The sequence below is a fragment of the Argiope bruennichi genome, chromosome 3, assembly GCF_947563725.1.
Source record: "Argiope bruennichi chromosome 3, qqArgBrue1.1, whole genome shotgun sequence".
Lineage (NCBI taxonomy): Eukaryota > Metazoa > Arthropoda > Arachnida > Araneae > Araneidae > Argiope > Argiope bruennichi.
This window is the reverse complement of record NC_079153.1, coordinates 82227781-82250063: the sequence shown is the minus strand read 5'-3', so window position 1 is coordinate 82250063 and position 22283 is coordinate 82227781. Positions and strand designations below refer to the sequence as shown.

At 30.1% G+C, this 22283-nt stretch overlaps 2 protein-coding genes across 5 annotated transcripts in view; one reads left to right on the top strand and one right to left on the bottom strand.

Annotated features, from left to right (window-relative positions):
- The window catches only part of LOC129963500 (glucose dehydrogenase [FAD, quinone]-like), a 42884-nt gene extending 36051 nt beyond the window's left edge, over positions 1 to 6833 (top strand). The window contains exons 11-12 of the mRNA XM_056077925.1: positions 3199 to 3430; positions 6575 to 6833. Of these exons, the coding sequence (XP_055933900.1) occupies positions 3199 to 3430; positions 6575 to 6731 (389 nt within the window). The 3' untranslated portion in view covers positions 6732 to 6833. The remainder of the gene's footprint in view (positions 1 to 3198; positions 3431 to 6574) is intronic.
- Positions 6834 to 11455: 4622 nt separating this feature from the next.
- LOC129962476 (zinc finger protein 782-like) overlaps positions 11456 to 22283 on the bottom strand; it is a 29922-nt gene continuing 19094 nt past the window's right edge. For all 4 annotated transcript variants that reach the window (XM_056076208.1, XM_056076211.1, XM_056076209.1 and 1 more), the window contains exon 8: positions 11456 to 21577. In XM_056076208.1, coding sequence (XP_055932183.1) covers positions 20831 to 21577 — 747 coding nt within the window. In that variant the 3' untranslated portion in view covers positions 11456 to 20830. The remainder of the gene's footprint in view (positions 21578 to 22283) is intronic.

The window sequence follows — 22283 nt, the reverse complement described above, 5'->3', positions numbered from 1 at the left end:
TTTTATATGGTGAATTGCAATTAACACGAAAGCATATATAACATACAAATTCACAATTGATTCGATAGCGATAAAAGGATCGACTCGAATGAGACTGGCCGGAATTGAAACTTTCGTATCGAATATTTTCCTTCTTCCTATGAGAAAACATTTGCTCCGCGCATTCTCGAGACGGCCTCGGTCGCGTGGATTCCCTTGCACAAACATTCCTTTTTTTTTCACTTTCGTTTTGTCATGCTTCTGTTTTATTTCTTTTATTATTCTAAAAAATGTATTCCCCGTTTCTAAATTTAGCTCACCCCGTCTAGGTTAACTTTCATTGATGAATTTTTCTACTTTCATATTCTTTTAACATTATCTCCCTATTTGGCTTTCAGTTCAAATATAATATTTAAATTTTCTCCGCTTTCATTCGCTTCATCTGTTCACTGTCCTCTTGTCCAAAATGCAAGATGTGGTTTCTCGCCAACGTTGGCTCACTTTTACTCTTGTTTTGGCAGTTAATTAAAAATAATTTAAAAACAGAATCCAAAATACTCAATATACATTATTGTTGTATAGCTTTTATTGTAAGGGAGGGGCGCGATGAAAGTTATGATTGAAAACTGGGCCACGAATACTGAAAGGTTGAGAAACGCTGCCTTAAGTATTCCAAAGACAAAGAACTAGGGATATAACTTTGAACTGAGCAGTTTTTCTTTTAGAGCTGCTTAATGTAATTTTCAATACAGAAATATTCGATTAGCTATAACTTTTTTGAAAATGCAAATACTTCTTAGATTCTAGTTTATTCCCTTCACCATAGCTGTAAGTATGTTGTGTTTTAAAATAATTAGAATATGTGCAATGGAATTTTTCGTAGAATATTTTGCTTTTTGTTGAAATTTTCACTATTTTTTACTAAAATTGGCACATTTTATGGAATCTCAATTGGCTCAGAATTTCATGAACATCTTTCATTATTTGCAATCTCATTGATCCAGAAAATGAACTGAAATAGCTCGTTAGAGGGATTTTTCAAAAATTTATTCCGTAGGTAGACTGATACTTTAATAGGGCACAAGGGACACTTGGTTACCTCCTTTGTATATATATTTTTTAATTGCGGAATTTAAATTAAAGAAATGCCTAAACCATATATTAAATACAGTCGATACATTTGCCCTTTAAAACAATATCTGGGTCGCCAGGCAAAATCGACTTATTGAGCTCAGAGGTTATACATGAAAAGAAAATGTTACTCATTATAACTTGAAATACTGATTGAAGGATAATCTCCATCTTTTTTGTCCTGCGCATGCCTATGAAGCCGGCTGTGTTATAATAAGCAAATCATAGATTGTATTTGTCACTCTTCCGCTTTAATTTTAAAATTGTTTTTATGCTAATTACTTAGAGTTTGAATTTTTAGTTTAATTATGTTTAAAAATAATACTTTTCTGTTGATTTATATCTTTGATTGAATTCTCAAAATTAATTTATTGAATACTGCAGATATTTACCCCCGGCTCTGCAGATTCAAAATAATTTGGCGATAAAATACATAAATGTGTGGTGGAATGGAGATCATTATGATCCGTGTAGTAAAGCAAGAGGATCCATGTTTTCAGGAACATTTCTTTAATAATAACATTTTACACAAAACAAACACAAGACACAAAAGACAAGACAAGACAAGTCATTAACGCGTTATCAGAACAGCATTTCATCTCATTATTTACAATCGCAATCCATTATGGGATGCGTATCTAATCAGGCATCGCCAACTATTCAAAAGAGAAGTTAGAATAATTCAACTGCTACAAATTATAATAACAACAGAAATACTGGATTATTTGGCTAAATCGTAGGGACGGCTACCGCCAAATTCGGCGCCAAACTTTAAAGATAAAGTCGTCAGCGTCTCTTGAAAATAGTCATAATATTGAGAAATAAAATTCTGAAGATTACAGCTTCCGCGGGGCTTGACGAGAAAAATTTGGCGGAAGATCGCCAAATGGTACCCGTTTCTAGAACTGTACCGATTATTTAATTTACGGTTTGATTCATGTTTTTACTTTCTCGTAAACAAAGATAAAGTATTGTAATCAAAAGTATTGTAAACAAAGACAAAGCATCGGAAGAAAGTGGTGCAGTCTTTTCACTAAACTTGTATGGAATATACTTATAGGAAGTTTTTATTTTAGTCCAGATATCCATGAACCCTATAAAAGATAACAGTCTGATAGATAAAATTTAACTCACAATTGTAGCATCTAAAATTTAGAAACGCATCAAATTTTGAATCCAAATCAACATCGAGTTTCCCGACTGTTGGTCTGTATATTTTCATGCAAACAGACGTGGTAACTCAAAAGCGTGACGATTTTTAAAAAGAAAACAAGTTTTTGATCTTACTTCTAAAAATTAAATCTGAACACTTGAGGCGTTCAAGAGTTTAAATACTTTAATAAGGGGCTAACAACATTAAAAAGAGGATAAAAACTCTAAATGGGAATAACAACATTAAATGGAAGGCAACAACATTAAAAGGAGGGCAACAACTCTAAAAGGAAGATAACTTTAAAAGGGGGAATACAACTTTAAAAGGGCAACAACAGCTCTACAAAGGGAAATGGAAATTTAGAAGAGAGACAACAACTTTAAAAGGGGGGATAACAATTTTAACAGGGGGACAATAACTTTAAAAGAGGGATAACAACTTTATTAGGAAGTATGTGAGACAATTTCTCCTGCAAGTTCAGTTTATTATTTAAAAAAAATTGCGATAAAAACTGTTATGCAATTATCCCTATTTCAAAATCTGGTCTGGAATAACTAGATTGTAGCGACTTTATTTTTGCATTTTTGAGTTAACAATTTTTTTATTTATCAGTCTCCAAGTCATTGCTTGTAGCAAATAGCATCTATAACACTAGTGTAATAATAGATTGGTAGAACTTGCAAAATATCTAGAATTCACTATCCCACGTGTTGTTTCAAAATGAGATGTTTAAATACAAACTACGCTTTAAAATTACAAGGTATAATCCCAAACTATCATTTAACTTCATGTTACTAAAGAAATCAAACAAAAAAAAAGTGATTGAGTATCCATAAGTTTAATTTTTAGTCATTTGCATCGTTACAATTTCTATCATATAAACAAAATATTCAAAAAAAAAAGTTTTATAATTCTGTGCTATATTTCTTTCGAAGGTCTGAAGACTTGTCTGAAAATTGGATCAAGTAAGTCTATGAAGAAAGTGGGTGCCAAACGCTTCTTTGAAACCTTTCTTCCGAAACTCTCAGATTTAATACCAGACCTCCTTCGAGACGAATACTTGAGGGTGCTAGCAAAAAGCTTTGTTCTCACTCTAAATCATCAAGTAGGAACCGCTAAGATGGGAGATCCAAAAGATCCCACCACAGTTGTCGACCCTGAATTGAGGTAAGTCACCACCATCCAATAAGAGATTAAATTAATTATAATGACAGCCCTGTCGCTGCAATTATACAATAGAATTAGTCGATATTATTTTCACTATTGTACAACTGAAAAATTTTCATGACGATATTGTTCACGAAATTGTGTGCCGAGAAAGGTGGATTGATAATAGGAACACAGGCTCGGAATTGGATGATGGCGGATTCAGCGTACAAATCTATTAAAATTAATCAGTGAAATTGAATGAAATTGAGCTTGGAAGCATTGCAATCAAGTTCTCTTGAAGAGATTGAAAAATAGGAATTATGCTCTTATTTACTTCAAATCAGGATACTAATCTAAATGAATTTTTTTTTTTTTTGAAACGCTAAAATAAAAACAATCTAAATTATTGGAGCTCAGATATATATTGTATGTATTAAGCTTTCCTGAATAGACAGTAAACCATCTAGACATTAAAAACAAAAATATTTGTACAGGTTGTCCTAGAAAGGTGGAATGAGCGTTTATTTCTTTAAATATAGCTTTTAGACATATACATATAATCACAAAGTATCATTACATAAAGTAGACAGGTATATAAAAGCATTTGGGGATCTATGGAGATTGAAAATAAAAAATTTTGTATTGCCCACATAGTGTGGAAACGTCAATTAGTAAAATGTTCTTTTTATATCATCTGTGTACACAAAAAAGTTCCGTGTTCTAAACTAAAATTAGCATAGATTTGCTTATTTTTAGAGGAGCTAATTACAAATTTACATTGAAACATTTATTTTAGAAACTCAAATTTATAAATACAGGAAAGCTGTTTATGTATAGATTTGTATAACCAATCATTATGATTTGAGCGAAATTCGCTAATCATGCATACTGTAATTCACTTTGATTAGTTGACAGTTGCATTTCGGATTTATAAAGAAGATAATCATAATTTCAAGAGTCGAATATTTAAGATTCATCGCAACTCAGTAATGGAATGCCGAAAAGGAAAATAAAATTCTTTGCTCGCAATTATGTTTTTTACAAAGGAATGAGGGGTACTTTTGACGTAGAATATTTTGAAAGTCCGGCTGTTTGGAATCGTAATGCTAGCATAGTTGGAGAATGCAAACGCCTTTTTTTTTTACGAATATTCTTCATCCTTGTAAGCAGGTTGTTAAAGAAATTATTTAGCGATTGAAAACTAAATGAAAATGCTTTAACGTATAATATGGCATCCATATAGTTTCTTGGCTTCCGTTATAGTCAGATAAAGCTCGACGTCTAAATTATATTGCCTTTCACCAATGACTGGCGTAGCCTGAACGAAAAGTGCAAAATTAGTAACAAGTACGAGATGAAAGAATAACGCGAGTCACCGTTGACAATCGCTTGTCTAAAAGGAAACTTCAATATCGGTCACCAATAACACGCAGTCTTCAAATTTTTAACTCGCGTATTATGATTAAAAAGACTCAGAATTAAAATTCCTGTATAAAACAGCATTTGTATATATTTAACGCAGCTTACAATAATCAATTAGATAACAACTAACACGAAAAAAATTTTTAATTACAAAAAAATGCATTTTTTACTTTAAAATTAATTGATTAATAAAATGATTATTAATCAATTTATTAATTTCCAATTTATTAATAAAATCAATATTTTTAATTAAAATCTTAAGTATTGAAACCAAAATAATTAATATATCGGATCTAAATTAACAAAATATTTTCCTTAATAATCTTTTTTTTTTTTTTTACACTTCAATTATCATCCTAATACCAGTTCTTTAGTTAATTTTTGTCATAAAAAACAAAAGATGCATTTCTTAGATTTTTAAATTTTTGTAATAAAATGAAAAAAAAAAGTTGGAAAAATTTATGACTTATTATGGGATACTTTGAAGATTTGAAACACAAAGTATATGAGGTATGAAAATGTTTGAAGCAATCTTTACGCTTATTGTAGCATGCGCATAAATATAGTATAGTGTTTTACGTACATATATATATATATATATATATATATATATATATATATATAATATGTAAAAACAGTTTTAACATTATTATGTTTAAAGATAGGCATATTGTCTGTTATCATGACATGCATGTTGAAAAATATCGTCGAGAACGCTCAATAAGACGGGCATTTATACCTAGAGCTAATAACTTCGACATATGTGGGGTGGGTCCCTCTTGAGTAGCAAATTCTCACTAAGAAAAATGTTTTCAAAATTCTAATTAAAAATTAGCAATATAACGCTTTTTCTCAATAACTTTTTAGCATATTAATAGGAAAAAATCATTTTAACACAACTTTAAAAAGAAACCTTTCAGTTATATCAATTTTTTCTCTAATTTAATAAAAAAATATGAAACATTTTGCAACGATAATTTTCATTAGTTTATTTACTAGATTATACTCACGTCTATTGCACCGGTATTTAATACATTTTTTGTTTCTATTATTCCGGCGATATAATTTTAAGAAAAAAAATTTTTTAATGAAATAAAGATGGGCTGTTTAAATCAAACCTTATCTTAAACCGGCTGCTCCGACCCGCCTCTGAGGTACACGGAAAAATTTGAATGACCGGACCGCCGCAACTGCAACACTGGAGGGAACTGTGGCTGAGTTCTAAGAACCATCACAGGCCACGGTACAACCCTTTCCTTGGGAAACACGTCCAATCATCGGTAAGAGGAGTTGACCACCGATTTTTTCTGTACCCACCAAGGTGGCTAGAACCAAACACCATGCCAGAAGCTTCTCATCCTCAATTATGAGGTGCCCCAGGGGGGATTTTAATTAAATCTAAACATTTTATAAAAGTTTCAGAAAAGTTTTTAATGTCCAATTTTTTTTTTTTTTTTGCTTGCAAAGTTCCTACCAATTAATTTTAAATCAACGCAATAGTAGACAACGTCTCTGTTATTGAGTTAATATATAAAATTAAAATTACCTAGGAATATGTGTACATGTTGCTGTGACAATAAAATAGATTTTGGTGCTTATTTTAGATCAAAATAGTTTCCAACAAAATTGTAATATAATGCTATTAAAGACAATTGGCATTGAAATATTTTACTCCAATGTCGATTGCGTTTGTATTCAATAAATTTATTCATATTTTTTATTTTGTTGCTATTGTTTCAGAGTGAAAGGCATACAAGGACTCCGCGTTGTTGATGCTTCAGTTATGCCCATCATCCCATCAGGAAACACAAACATCCCGACTATAATGGTTGCAGAAAAAGCATCGGATATCATCAAGGACTCAATGCCGTGCAGGACTAACGCTAGCAAGGACTAATGCTAAATTATTCATAATTTAGAAATGAACTTGCAGGTGAATTCTCAAATATGCCAAAGCGGGGCTTTGAATACAATAACATATTTACCAGATTGTTTATAATCCTCGAAATCTTTGTATGGAATAAAAAAAAATGTAAAGAAATCTAACAGAGTCAAATGTTTCTGACATTTAATTTCAGTAACAAAATACAGTATTTCAAATATTAAAACAATATTCCGATTTACATTCTTAATTCTTAAGAAATTATGCAGTTCAAAGAACAGGTAATTAGTTATGTGAATGCAGATAATATTTTCATCGGAGGAAATTATCATGCTCTTGTAAAAAAGGTGTTAAAATTCTGAAAACTTATAATATTTTCCTTCAACGCAAGCCACAATTCACAGCTAAATAAATACTATAGTAAAAAACTGCTTATAATAATTTTATTCAATATAAATGAGAACCCGTATATTAAAAATATTGTTTGAAACAGATGAAAGAAGACAATATTTACAACAATAATTTTTTTTTCTGTTAAAAATTACTCTTTTTTCATTGTCAGATTCCTTATGAGATTTGATGTATATCCACAATTTCAGTGACAATATCACATGTAATATCCATTTTTTTATTCTTCATTATTTATTTATTTTATTACTCGAAATGATAGAATACAGGCATATTTTTTTATAAATACCTTTCAGTGTCATTAAAGAATTAAAAAGTCAAATTCCTTTAAGTCAAAATTACAAATATAGATATAATATTTCAATTCCTATTGATATTGATTTATATTCAATACATTATCTATTCATTAACTGGTTTGCCAATATGAAGTCATACTATTCAACAAGATGGATAGTACTTATTATGAAACTTAGGACCACTATTTATGCTGGTCCTGTTGATAGAATGAGCGATAACATCAGTCTAATTGATGATGCACTACACAGCAGAAAGATTGCATAATGAGAGATTTCTGACGCTTTGTATTTCAATCCATCATGGTTTCGTCAACTACTACAAGAATTGGAAGAGAGATACGAATGCCCTTGAAGAGTGTGAACATCCGTGTGTTGGACAGATTTGCAGTAATTCCTTCCATGAGCTGTGCAAATCACATGGGTATTTCACATATTAAGAAATGAACGATACATGAAACACGTATTCACTCCTTCCGTGAGCAAACGGTTCACAATTTCGTCTTTGGCTAGATTTTGTAAAGTAAATACTCCAGATATAATCTGATAACGTTCTGGTAAGCGTAATCGGATACAGGTTTATCGGAGATGTGTCTGTATTGACCTAAAAAAGCATTTACAATAATTTCTATAAACATATTTGGGTTTAAAAACCATCACTGCTCTAATTAACCCTAAATTTAGTGACGAAAGTTTATAAGACCCGTCAGTTTTCTCATGGTACTGTATAAATTTAAATGCTTTGTGGCTCATTGGGATTTTGAAGTTCATTCTTCAATTGTTGGATGGCAGCACAAGTTTATTTCTCTTTTGGGAGCTTGCTAAAGACAAGCATACAAGACGATGTCAGGTCAAGATGGCCTAGAGGATTGGATATCATTCAAGTATTTGCATGTGTAGAATATTTATTTGTATTTGCATTTTGGTAAGTTAAAATTTTCTCTACTATATTTTTTATACTGCACAGAATTATCTAATAAAATTGTCTCACTTTTTATAATTTTCAAATTACCATTAATATTTGACATATTACTGAATAATATAATATTATTTTATAATGCTTCAGTGAAGTTTTGTCGGTATTTCGAAATCCCACATTATTTTCCATCTAATTAATGACTTTGATTTACAATGAAAATTCTATTTTAGGGCATTTATTTGCACTTAAGTATTTAAAAATTAGCACAAATTTTTAAAGAAATTCAGCAAATAAAGGATTAAACACCGACAAAATAGTGATTATCCAGGTGGGTATTCTCATGGGTTGTCTGAGTAACCTTACCTATCGAAAAATGTTTACCAGCTTGGAGCGCGATAACTTTTTGACAGAAACAGTACTTCCCAGTAATTCATCTTAAAAACTCTTTTAAAATTTTTCTAATTCTTGACCTAATTTCCTAATAGTTGATGTTGAGTTTGAAATAATTTCTCTCATATCTTAGTATTTTTAAAAAAATTGTGTCCAATAATGTCTTTATCAAGGTTCTTATATATGTGTAAATACCGATAGTAAAATCTGTGCCAAGAGAAAAATATTTCCAAAATAAGTAAATAAACACAGACAAAAAAAAATACTTTCAAAATACGCGATGGTATTCCCAATGCCACAATGATGTAATGTAAAAATTATCTAGCTGCAGGTTACTTAATTTTTGTAACTTCTGGCATACTGTTTCTGTAACATTTTAAAATCGTCTTATTATTACAATCCTTCGATAATCCAACTATATAATCGATGCTTTACTGATCAGTCAAGCAATTAATAATCGCTCAGTTCCAGAAAAAAATTAATTTTGCTAATAAGCAGTTTCTCTGTCCTGTAATTCTTAAATTATCTTTCAATTCACCGACAGTTATTCATAGAATAGCTAAGAAAAATCTAGTTATATCAGTTAAATGAAAAGAAGTATTACTTTGGGTCCCAGGACATTCAAAATTTTCGTATGAGGAATCGAATTTCTTCATAAAAACGGTCAAACCCATACTTTGAAAAGGTTGCAGTTGAAGATATTATCACATATTACAGAAAATCTCGCTTCATATTATGTGCCAAACTTATCAAAACAGCAAGAATAAAGTGTCTAAGAGATGGTCCAACCTTTAATCCCTTACTCCTAAAAAAATGGCATAAAAACAACCTAATTTACCCGGATGGTTAATTATTCAACCCTACTGAGAAAATTTGGAATTTATGACAATCATTGTTACCAGTCTTGTAATAAAAAAAAAAAAAAAAATTACCCTGTCCATATTCTCTTGCTCTGTTTAAAGTATCCAATTCATAGATGAAACTTGAAACTAGAATAAATTTAATCACCTATCAATATAATCTTTCAAAACTTTTCTCCAAAAAACTATTTTGTATAAACACCGTCTCGAAGTCTTTCATGTATATTAACTTTAATTTCTTGGAATTAGGGGATGACGACCTATTTTGTTTAAGAAAAGACTCAATTAATAGGTAAATTAGTACCGAAAACCAAAAAGGCTTTACTTTGCTTTTTCTTGACATTGCAAATATATTAAATTTTAAGATCTCAAGAATGCCATTATGAAATTCGAAATTCCAAGTTTCACCCACAATTCTATGTGTAACCAAACTCGAGTGGGAATTCTACATGCATATGTCAATCAGTAGCACTAAAATCTTTATTTTAGAATAGTAATTAATTAGAGTGTTTAGGTTAAAATCTTTTTTTGTAATGAATATAAGAAAACTGCACAACTTGGAAATATGTTTTGGTTTTTCTTTACATACAAATGATGCAGGAGAAGCTGCAAGTACAGCAGTTAGTATTGTATATAAATTATTAATATAATAATTTAGTTAAATGATCTGAATATAATAAATTCGTTACTATTTGATATGCTTATGTACATATTTTTAAGAAAATACTATGAATTTATAGTTTCATTGCTTTAAAGATGAGATAGAAATAAATCATTCAACTACTAACTAACTAAATTTGCTAATTTATATTAAAGCCCATCCCGAAGCCACACGAAGGTAATTTTGTGACAGGCTTCCTAACTTTTGAGCTGTAATCAGATGATGAAGCCAACATCTGGACCAACACTTCCTTTCCAAGCTTCTCTACCACTCTTGAGTAAGTAGATGCTTGGCCCTTAATGTTAAGTTTAACATACCTATTTTTGTACCTATTTAAGGGTGATTTTTAGAGAAATTGGTTTTGAAGCTAATGACATAATAACTGTAAACCATAGTTAAATAAAGCATGTGAAAATGCAAAAGCATTTGGAAACGAAATTAGGATGAATCAAGCACAAAATCATAATATTCTACTGTGAAAGCCAGTCTCAAACTCATGACTGCGAAAGTATAATAGTTAATATTCTTTTTCAATTACAGACCTTTAACTTTTCTCCAATTCCAATTAACTCTAGTAATGTAAACCAGCAATTAATCCATCAATTCACATATCCAATATTTAGATTGATTAATTCAACATACTTGTATTATAACAATTACATTCAATAAAAAATATGGACAATTCTTTTCATTTTCTCAATTTTCGTAATGAAATTTTTATCTTTCAAAATTTGACATAATCTAGTCTAGTTCATTTATGAGATGTTCTGCTCTGAAATGTAATGTAACTAAGTATCCACACTACAAACGATTGCAATAAAATTAATTATAAAATAATTTTATTCACCACTTATACACAATTACAAGATATTAATTACTGAAATCTATTCCCATGCTTTGAGATGAGAAGACTAAAAAATAAATCTGAGCAAATGTTTCAATTCAAGATTGATTTTAAAATAAATGCCATCATTAAAAACAAATATAACCACTTCTGTTTCTTAATTATCAGATATGCATTGCAGTTATAAAAAGATCATTAAAAAATCAATTTAATAAAAACAGTGTAAAGAGAAAAAGCTCATAACCTTAATACATTGCTTTAGAAAGCACAATTACATCATTTGCATATAACACATCAATCCAATAAAATGTTTTAATAATTGGTGTCGCTTTTCTTTATACACCTGTACTTCCTGTCAATAGGATTTTTTTTTTTAATATTTCTCTTTTCATTTTATTCTGGGAAGTAGAAAATAATATATTACAGATTTATAAGAATAAGAAACATAAATTGTAAATTACAGCTGAAATAACTTTAATAGACTGTATAGGACCCGCCAGCATAAAAACGGGGTTCAGTGTGAAATTGAATTGCCGGGAGCCTTAAAACAAATTTTGTGCAACAAAATCATATTCTACTATCTTTTATTATATTACAAAAGTTGGTATAGCAAAAGTTTAAGGAATACACAAAAATAGTAACTGAATTATTTTAATAAATTTAGCATTTTAACAAACATAATATTCACTAATAAAACACAAAAATAGCTGCTTCATTAACTTATAAAATAAAATTTGGCATGCGAATTTCTATAATAAAGTTAATATGTATTTATTTCATTTTCCAAAATTTGCAAATTCACTAATAATATCATCACATTTTAGGGTTTTTTTTTAACTCAATAGATAAAATGTCTAAGGAATTAAATCATTCTTTATTAATGTTACATCTCAAATATTCATTTATTATTTTTATTCTTGAAAAAATGTTTTCTTGGCATATGTGAAGGTCGTTGATACATCATTACAGAATTAACAAAATTGAAATATAAGTTTAATAAATCTTTAAATAAAAATTTTAATATCATGGTCTTGGAAATAAAACTTGACGATATGTTTTGATTTCAAAAATTGAATCAATGCAATCAGTAATTTTTTTCAAAGTTACATTTAAGTCTTTAACATTTGTTTTGATGTGCTTGCTTTCAGTCAGTTTGTTAATATTCTGAAAATATTAGAAAAATGTTATGTTCATGATAAATATTGAATTATTTTTTTTAAAGAAATAATGACATTTTTTACATTCTCGTAAACGCAGTATAAAGAAAGTATTGTAATCGTCAGAAAATTTGAACTTTAGATTTTAACAAATTTCCACATTTCAGACCATCCTCAGTTCGACAGAAACACTTCTGGAAAATGTCCGTCCATCCGTCTGTCTGTAAGAAATAACTGAAAAACGCTTTGAGCTAGACGGATGAAATTTGGTATGATCTTAACACCAAATCTGTATATTTTTGCCAAATTTTGAACAAAATCCAATCAGGGGTGGACTGTTGTTTATTCGAATATAATTTAATACTATAACTAAAATAAAGAGAGTAAGATAGATAAAATTCCATGTACAAATTTAACATCTATAGTGTAGGTATCTATCAAATTTTGAGTCAAATCCAGTGGGTTGATCGTCTGTAGGACTGTACTTTCAGAAACATATAAACGCAGTAACTCAAAAACATTGCGACTTAAGTATATCAAATTTGGTATGCGATTTTGTGATTACAAGTGTAGTTCTGTGTCAAGTTTTTATTTCAATCAGTTGGAAAAATACGTCTAAACCCCAAATTCTATTTTCGGATACTATTAACCGCATGCTAGAGATTAATTGCGAAAACTCTTGCCAAAGAAAACACGATAGATTCAATAAAAATTTTAAATTCACGCCATAGATTATTATTTCCTAACTATTATACGTCAAAGCCCTGCAAGGCGGTCTGTGGGATAACATCCTTATTAGGAGAGTATGCGAGAAAGTTTTCGGAGACCACTCCCGTTGGTTGATAATTATAATGGCCAGTGCTAAAAAAGTCTACAAGAGAAATGAGATTTAAAACAACTTTGTCTAATTTGAGGACTTAAAAAATGCGAATGAGAAATGCTTGTAAATATAATTCTAAATTAATATTGGAGAGGTGACCAAATAAAACAGCGGAATTTCTTTTCGATTTTATACATTTATTTTGAGAATTTTTCAGTTCTCCTTATAAGGTTACTTGTACACGTATTTAATTTACTGTGAAAGGTGGGCAGTAGGATGGAACGAAAAGGGTTTTTATTTATTTATTTTTATTTTAGTTTGGTAATAGTGCGGGAAAGCTGCCTTTTAGGTTCAAAAACATTTTTTTTAAATTTGGTTGCAATATTACATTATCTTGAAGTGCCGCAAGGAGCTTAAAGTTTGTAAAAAAATTGAAAAAATATTCACTTTGATAAAATATTTTTATGAATTTTTCGTTCATATAATATTACAAAAGGTGATTTTAAATACATTACAACTGGTAAAAAAAATTATTAATGTATAATAATAGAAAAAATATCTTTATGTCAAATTTTGCGTTTCTTACTTCTGTATCCTTAATGATTACAAATGTTACAGCTGGAAAATGTTTGTTTCTATTTCATTGCCACATTAAACTATTTTTTTTTAATTAAATTTTGGCATATTCACATGCGAGTTAATTTTTCTTCTTGTGTATCCTTCTCTTGCGATTGAACCACAGACATTTTGAGCCGATTCGGCCACCAATCTCCCAACTCTTTCCACTGCTTGCGTGAGACAAGAAAGCCAGAGAAAGTCGATAATCGAGTCCCTTTATACTATTTGGTTCAGTTTCAGTGCCTTCCGTATAAAGTCTTTCAGAGAGTCACTGGAAACATGTTTTAACAAAGGAGGTTCAGTTACGATATTTTCAAGACATGAGATCATGTCGATGTAATCCTTTGCGTCGAAGTTTATCTTTGGAACATTAAACTACCTCATTCTTTTACATTCCATTCTTGCTTTTAAAGCACGTCGTAAACCAAGTTCTTTTCGAATTTTACGTTCCTCACCTAGCATGGACAAAAGGATATTTTCTAAATCAGCAAAGTAAATATTTCTTTGAATAATCTGATCTATAACGTTCTTGAGATCATCAGAGAGATAGCGAGAATATGAGATAAGGCTAAAAAGATGTTTGGAACCATGAGTACACGAAAGCTAATTTAACATTAACTTAATATTAAACCACACAGGCAGCTGGTAGTTTTATCTCGTCTTTCTATTTGAAGGGTCTGGTTGGTTTGCCTCTTTTTGTAAGAAAAACTTTTGTTCTTCAGCGTTGTCATTGTCGCCAGTAATCTTTTCTGATGCACTGTTTTTTTGTTGTTTTTTTTGTCCGTTCTTAATAAAACTTTTATTTACTGTAGTTCTTTACTCTTTCTTGCTTCTTTCTTCCTCAAAGCGCATGTGTTGTAGTTATATCAATATTACCTATAACCATTTTCCTGTTAGAGCGTTGATCGCTTAGAACCTTTTATTCCATAACTGGCACTTTTTTTTACACCAGTCAGCAATATGAAATAAAGGTTTAGTTTCTTCTCTAAATCCTGTGAGGTTGAAATCAAACTTATCTGAACATTTTCTATACTTAGGCTTTAATAAATTCCTGCCTTTATCATGACAAGCTTTTATCATTTGTGAAATTATTTTGCTAGAAACAACGAGAATAGAATATTTGATATAGTATGGGAATTAAAGTGTCACATGTTTTGCTTACAAAAGGATCCTTCTCTGAAGCAATTTTGAGGTTATGTCTAATATAACAGTAGCACTAGATTCGTATGTAGTGAGTTCAACTTCAAGCAAATCACTAAATTTCCCAAAAATAGAGCACTCCAATAATCTGTCTTGTCTTCACAAATTTAGACTGAGCGATTTTTACTCACAGCAAAACATACAAGCTTTCATTGTAGTGTAACTGATTAACGTAACAAATTAGTTATACAATAGACGGAGCGGAACTCAACTGAACTCGGCAAAACTACTGATTTGAAACCACTTTGTCTTTGCCACCGAAAGCAGACAAATCTCGGCCTTACCTCCGGCGCAACCGCACTGGCAACGATTCAGTGCCATGCTAGTGCTATAGTAAAACTGTTTTTATATTTTTATTCATATGATAACGTCTATTTAAAGCTTTTTATTTCATAATCGAGGCACACAAAAAAATCCTTAAAAAGTTGCAAAAAGTGTGTTTTTATGAAACTTTAACGTCCTTACGACACCTCAAGACCTACTCCAATATTTTTAATTAATAATTTATTTTATCTACACTAAAAGACAACTTTTCAACGCTATTACAAATTAAAACTTGATTTTTATCGTTCCACCCTAGTGGGCAGGGAGGCAGTAAAAATTTATAGGTATCGATAAAATCGGGACGAGGGTATTCATCTTCGACGTGTCTGTATGATACAATACACCGCATTATGCGTTTCTTAAGTACCTAATGAGTCTAAATTTGAAAATTTTTCCAATTTTGTTGTAACAAAATGATGGCGATGCAAAATAGTATCTGGACGGGAGATAACAACAAATGGATATATATTAGTGAGAGATATGACGATCCTTAACTGAAATGGTTGCAAAACACGTCTGAACACCCACAGAATAATATTATAAGCAATTCTTAAAGCAAAAATGTCATTCCTCTATAAGCATCTGCGTCAGATTTTTGTTGGCCTCCGAATGCTATGATTGGTCATCAGATTTCTCCAAAAGCACCCTGAAAACATATTCCATGAGATTTAAATAGGAGGAGAACGCTAGTCAATCCATTCGATGGATATCTACTTTCCAGAAATTAACAGCAAGATCCACGTGGACGTGTGTTATAGACCATGAACACAAAATCCTGACTTACGGCAATTCGGAACAGATGAACATGGAGAAGGCTACATAGTGACGATCTCTAATTGAATTTCATCATTATGCCATCTCAAACAAGCACACCAGGATAGCTCAGCCTTTCCTTGACATCAGTGAGATGAAAACATGTCCCTACTTCTTGCCATATCAACTGATTTCGAGAAGCGTTTGTGAGTTAAAACGTATTTCATCAGTAAAGACATGGTTCCATTGAAGAGATGTTCTGTCATTGAGTATGCAAAGTGCTCCCGAAGGGATCCTGTTAATAATACTTTTCGACAATTGGACTTCACTCCGGGGCAGTACGCAGAAAGGTGAGCAGTTTTATGTCTCCTAACTCGGTGAATAATCTATAATCTCAGTTTACCCTACAGCTAAATGAAAACATCTCTTTTCGTCTCTTCTCTCGCCCCTTTTTTGATCAAATTGTGATGTCATGAAAATACAGCCGAGTGAATAGGCTAAATTTGTCTTTTAAATTTGTTTATTTATAACATCACAGTCGGACAAAATACACAACATTAAAAAACATTCACAACATATAAACAATAGGAAATTCCTACATTACAATATTTGTAAATCCATTCTCACGACCATTATCTTAATCCACAAGATAGAACACCATCACAAGGCATCAATGCCTTTTACTTTCAACACCACCTAACACAATACAACACCACGCTGACTCCCTCTAGAAAAAATCCCCGTCTCCCAAACGTACTACCGGTATGATATCATATTTTTGATCTACACCAATACGATGCTGCCATCTACCTTCTGGCAATTTTCGAGTCAAATTCTTTACAAAATAAACGTTTCCTATCGCATGAGCAGTAGAGAATGTACCGGATATCGGACGAACAGACCATTATATTTAGTTTTCTGGTCGCAAAAATTAAAAACGCCTGTCGTCCGGTTGCCTACGCAGTTGCTGAACAACGTGATCCTATTCAATCTCTTGTCGAAGCACCGATATATAAGTTATCTGTTCCCATCATTTTTCTTGGCTGCCTTTCATCACTAGCCTTCTTTTAACTGTACTTAAATATCTCATATACTTGGAAACCATCTTCTTCCTCCATTTTTCCCGTTATTCAATTCCTACTATTAGCTCACATTCTCTCTATATATATTGTTCAAATTTTCAATCGTTAATAAAATACATTTTATTCATCCACTCAAGTTCAAATACATTTTTTTAAACTTGTAGATAATGACACTTGATGATAATACAGTTTTTTTTTCAAATATTAATTAATTAAATTTGTCAGGAATTTCTATTTGGTTGCCAAGCTCTATTTTTCCACTTAAAATTGTAATTCTGTCATATGTATATGTATATACATATTTATATTAATTGTAATTATTTAATAAAAAGTAACTAAAATTTAAAAAAAAATTGTTAACCTAAGTAGGAATTAACTTAAATTTTATATATATTACTTGTTTCCCCACATGTAAAGACATTTTAATGGTTTCTTGCAGCCGTTTTGAAGCGAATATCTGGAAACGTGAGTTTGCTCCATGAAATAAAAATGTGAATTTCCTTCTTCCGTCATGGTTCAATCTGCATATGAATTTCTTTTCTCCTGAGTTGGTTTTTCATTGCAATTGTCGAAATATCTCACAACTTAAATAATGGGGCTGATCGGACACAAGATTAAATATGGAATTTCATTCATGTAAATCGTAGCGCTTCTGACCTAAAATTTAACACAACCTACATTTCTGATTATAAAACAACAGAACTAATATCAAACATTCAAGTATTTTTGAAATTACCATGTTCACAGACAGGCAGTCAATGTCCCTTAATCGTACTTAGTGCCAAATTGGTAGATAGTAAACTCTGGCTGAAGATCTTGTACCAAATTTTATCCCTCACATATTTTAGAGTCATTGTTTTCAATAAAAAAACTTAAGTCAAATGATGTCTCAAAGATTCATCGAAATCAACAATTAAAGTATTTTCTATATTTCTATATGAAAAAATAATAAATGCTGTAGCACCGAGTGAATAGTGAAAGGAAATGCAAAAGACACCAGCTCCCCAGATTAAAACATTTAAGGTAAAATTCAAATGTAAGAAGTATGCTTGTGCAATTGAAAACTAAACTGAAATTGAGCACGAGGAATGCACTATATAACGACAAAAATCAGTATATTTTCCAGGTTCAATAGTTATGTCAGCTCTGAAACTCTAAAGCATTTTATATTCTGCAGCAGTGAAGGATCGAAATTTTTAGAAATTTCTCCATTATCTTGAGAACCAAGATTTGAAGCCTTATATTTCCCAAATAAGTATACAGTGCTAAATATGATCACCAAAATACCAAAAATGTGGTGAAGTCAAAATCACCATGACAATACTTTAAAATAGCTCATTTTCTCACATTATGAAAGACTATTTCAACTTGAATAATCAATGTATATAAAAAAAAAAAACAATGAAGAAAAAGACTAATAATACACTGCCTAATTTTGAGCAGGTATTAGAGTAAAATGACAGCATAAATATATAAAATGAAAAGAAGTAGAAAAATTTAGATAAAAGGGGAACAAAACACAAAACAAGATGAATCAGTTTATCTTGATATAATAGGTTCTAATCTCTCTTCCTAATGCTGAAGATATTCTGAATTATTGGAGATCTTTATTCTACATGAAAAAATAACAGAGCTATTATAGATACTAGCATGCCATGATAGATTATACCTCCACAATAACCTCTGCAATGGTCAAAAAATGTCTACAAGCCTAAGTATATGCAAAAGTAGAAAGGAACAACTAAGGTCTATGATGAATTAACCACTGACAAAAATCATTTTGTGATTATTAAGTACAATTAAATATTTTTAAACATAATTGTAAATAAACTCAAACAAGATAAAATTTTCACCTTTTATTCTTCCTGTCCAATAATTTTTTTCTATGTTCAAATATCCAGAAAAATTATTTCTTTTACTTAATAAGCACTGTATCTTTTTTTTAATTACATTAAAAAGTATTAACAATATTCAAATAAGGAAATAAAAATGGCAAAACCTGTAATGGTATTTAAAAAAGACATAACACTATGTTAATAATACTTGTCCTGTGACTAACTATAAAAATCATTTAATTTAACAATCCAAAAAAATAGAAAACCCTACTTAATATTTAATGTTATCTCCAAGTTCCATCAAAACAAAATTCAATTAGTCAAAGAATAAAATAATCAAACCCTTCTAAGTAATTTAGTTTTTGCAAAATTGTATTACAGTATGATTTGTTAAATATTTTAGAATTAAATTAAGAACAGGAATAGCGCCCGCTGTATTAAAACCAATCAACTAATCTGAATTGTCAATGCCACTGATTTAACCTTTCAAAAATTCCACCAAGCTTTTTCTGAAATTTATTATTTGATGATTTCAAATAACTAAGATTTTGATTTATTACATAGATTTACTATTATTATTAAAGGTTAGAACTACATTTTTCTAATTATAACAATATAATTCTTAATAATTTGTAAAAGCTTCCATTGTTCAGATATGATAAAGATTTCAAACAAAAAAAAACTGAACTTCATAAAATAAATTTATACAAAAAGTGTTGAGATATTAAAAATCATTGTAGCATTATCACATTAAAGATCTTCAGGATGACAAAACTCGATTTGAAAAAGAAATCGATGGAAATGTCACCTTATAATTAAATTATGCCATAATTCTTTGAACATAATTAGGAAACCAGGATATTCTAGTAACATAATTAGTATTAATATTTAATTTAAAGGTGGAATAAACTGAAAACAAATGTTTTGAACTTATCTATCATTTTTTTTAATTCACACAGTAGTAGCAAATTACATTCTGATATAAATATACATAGATGAGAAGAAAAATGACCTCAGTTTTAGAATTGAAAAGACAGGAAATTGAAAACATTTTTTAGCAACTGTTTCTCAAGGTTTTTGCAAAAAGCCCAATTTAGCAAATCCAAATGATGATCCTGAATTTACTGCAAGTATCTCAGGTATGATAATACATTGCAATTAGTAGTAGTTGTTTTATAAGCACCAAATATTAAATTTTGTACACATCATGATTAAATTGATTTTTCCTATGGTCTTTTGCTTACCATGTTCTAGTGTTATAATTCCCTATACAAAATATTACTTCTACATATTATCTTTTAAAGTTTTAACCATTTCCTTTACTACACCGTATTTATCTGTTATCATGTAAAATAAATCTAGTTTTAATGTGTGACCTAATCACTTTTCTAATTAAACTGTTAAAATAGAACTCCTAACAAAAAAAAAAAAAAAAGCAGCATTTTTATATTTAGTTCTATTTTTATTAATCCCCCCCCCCCCAGCCTTATAAATAAACGCTGAAATTTTTTTATTCTTTTTATAGAAGGCTAGTTGATTTCCAAATATTTATTAACAGTAAGTTGCCTAACAATGAAACTGCACTAATGTCACTTTTAAGTTTCAATTTTTAATACTAACATTTACTAAAAAGAATAGGTGTACCTAAAACTAACAGATTTTAGAAACAAATATACACAAATTCTAAAGCCACAACCATAACAATTTAAAATAATTCCACAAAATAAAATCACAATAAAACAAGTCAAAAACTTATAATTATGCACATAAAAATACTTTTCTTCTGTCTTAAAATATTTGGTCTTGGTTTCCGTCAAAGAGTTTATACATACACACACACATATATATAGATATATAATTTTTTTAAAACAGCACAATAATTACAAAACAATAAAAAAAAATCACAGATATTATGAATAAATCACACATGATGACTTCTTCTAATCTTACCTAAGAACTCTGAAGGCGTATTTCAGTACCTGTTATCATTTCATTAAAGTTATTAGAGTCGGTCAATGATTCTATATGAGCAATGACTAAATCTGCATTCTCACCCTGTAATTGTGCACCATCTTCTTCGGCAAGAACATTGCAATTTAAGGAAGCAGCAGCACTAGAAATGTCCTGATCAGTCAAATGAACCCCTTCCATGTCAGCTGCTTCCTGCACATTTTCAGTGTTCTGATCAGAAGGAAGTACCAAAGCAGTCGTACCATCTTGTTGTTGAATGGTAAAATAATATGGTTCATTCTCCATTTCTTGACTAGTTGGTAACTGGATAGTAATTGTCTGTGTGCCATCAGAAGATGTACTTGCAGACTGAGGGATATTCACAGTTACACCAGGAGGAAGATTCACTGTACTACCATCTTGGCTCATGGCATTAAGACAGCTGTATATTAGCTGAGCAGCAGTGATATTACCTGGAAGAATGCCTTCCAGTTGTTGCAAAGCATTATCAGTGAGCTGCATCTGTACAGAAGATTGATCTGATGATATGGATTCCAGCTGTATTTCTGGTTCAGCTTGTGAAAGATTAGTAGTAGTTTGGTCCAGATTTTCTGAAAGTCTTTTATGATCTGACATGTGATTCAAAAAATTTTCTTTACTTACAGATTTAAAAGAACATATATTACATGAATATAAACCTCCTAAGCCTGGGTGCTTATTCCTTAAATGTGTTTTGTATGAAATTGCCTAAAATTGAAGAAAAAGAACATAGATTTAAGATGCATTCTTGGAGCATGCAATACAGATAACTAAAATTTAATTCATGTATTATGCTAAGAAATTTTGTGGATGAAAAACTTTTTTATAACAATTTTTTTATAGTGAAGAAAAGTAAAAGCTAAGTACTTAATTAGAAAAACTGTTTTATAAATATCACGCTGTCCAAGACTTATACCAAAACAATATTTTTGGGGAAACAAAGAGGCTATAAAGTAATATATTTTATAAAAATCAAAAAACAAATTCAGAAGTCCTAAGAATGTTTCAATTAAATAGCTAATGAAATAATATGCAAGTAGGAGAAAACAATTATTCATTTACAACATATTTATGTATAAAGTAATTTAAAGAAACAGTTATAAAATATTATGAGGCAATCTAATTAAAACCTAATACAACTATTCACTATCTGGTATTTACAGTGAAGATTATTAATACTAATACTCAGTTTTTAAATTTTACAGGAATATCAAATGAGAATTTTCCAAATATAAACATTCTAAATTTCAAATGACTAATAAAGTAACTCTTTATCTCAAAACAGGCTTAAATAACCACATTTACATTCCACGATTAGTAAAGATTCTGCAATTTCTGAAGAATACATATGAAAACCCCAAGGTAAGACAAATGCAAGTATATACAAAAACTCATTAAAAAATCATGTATTTGT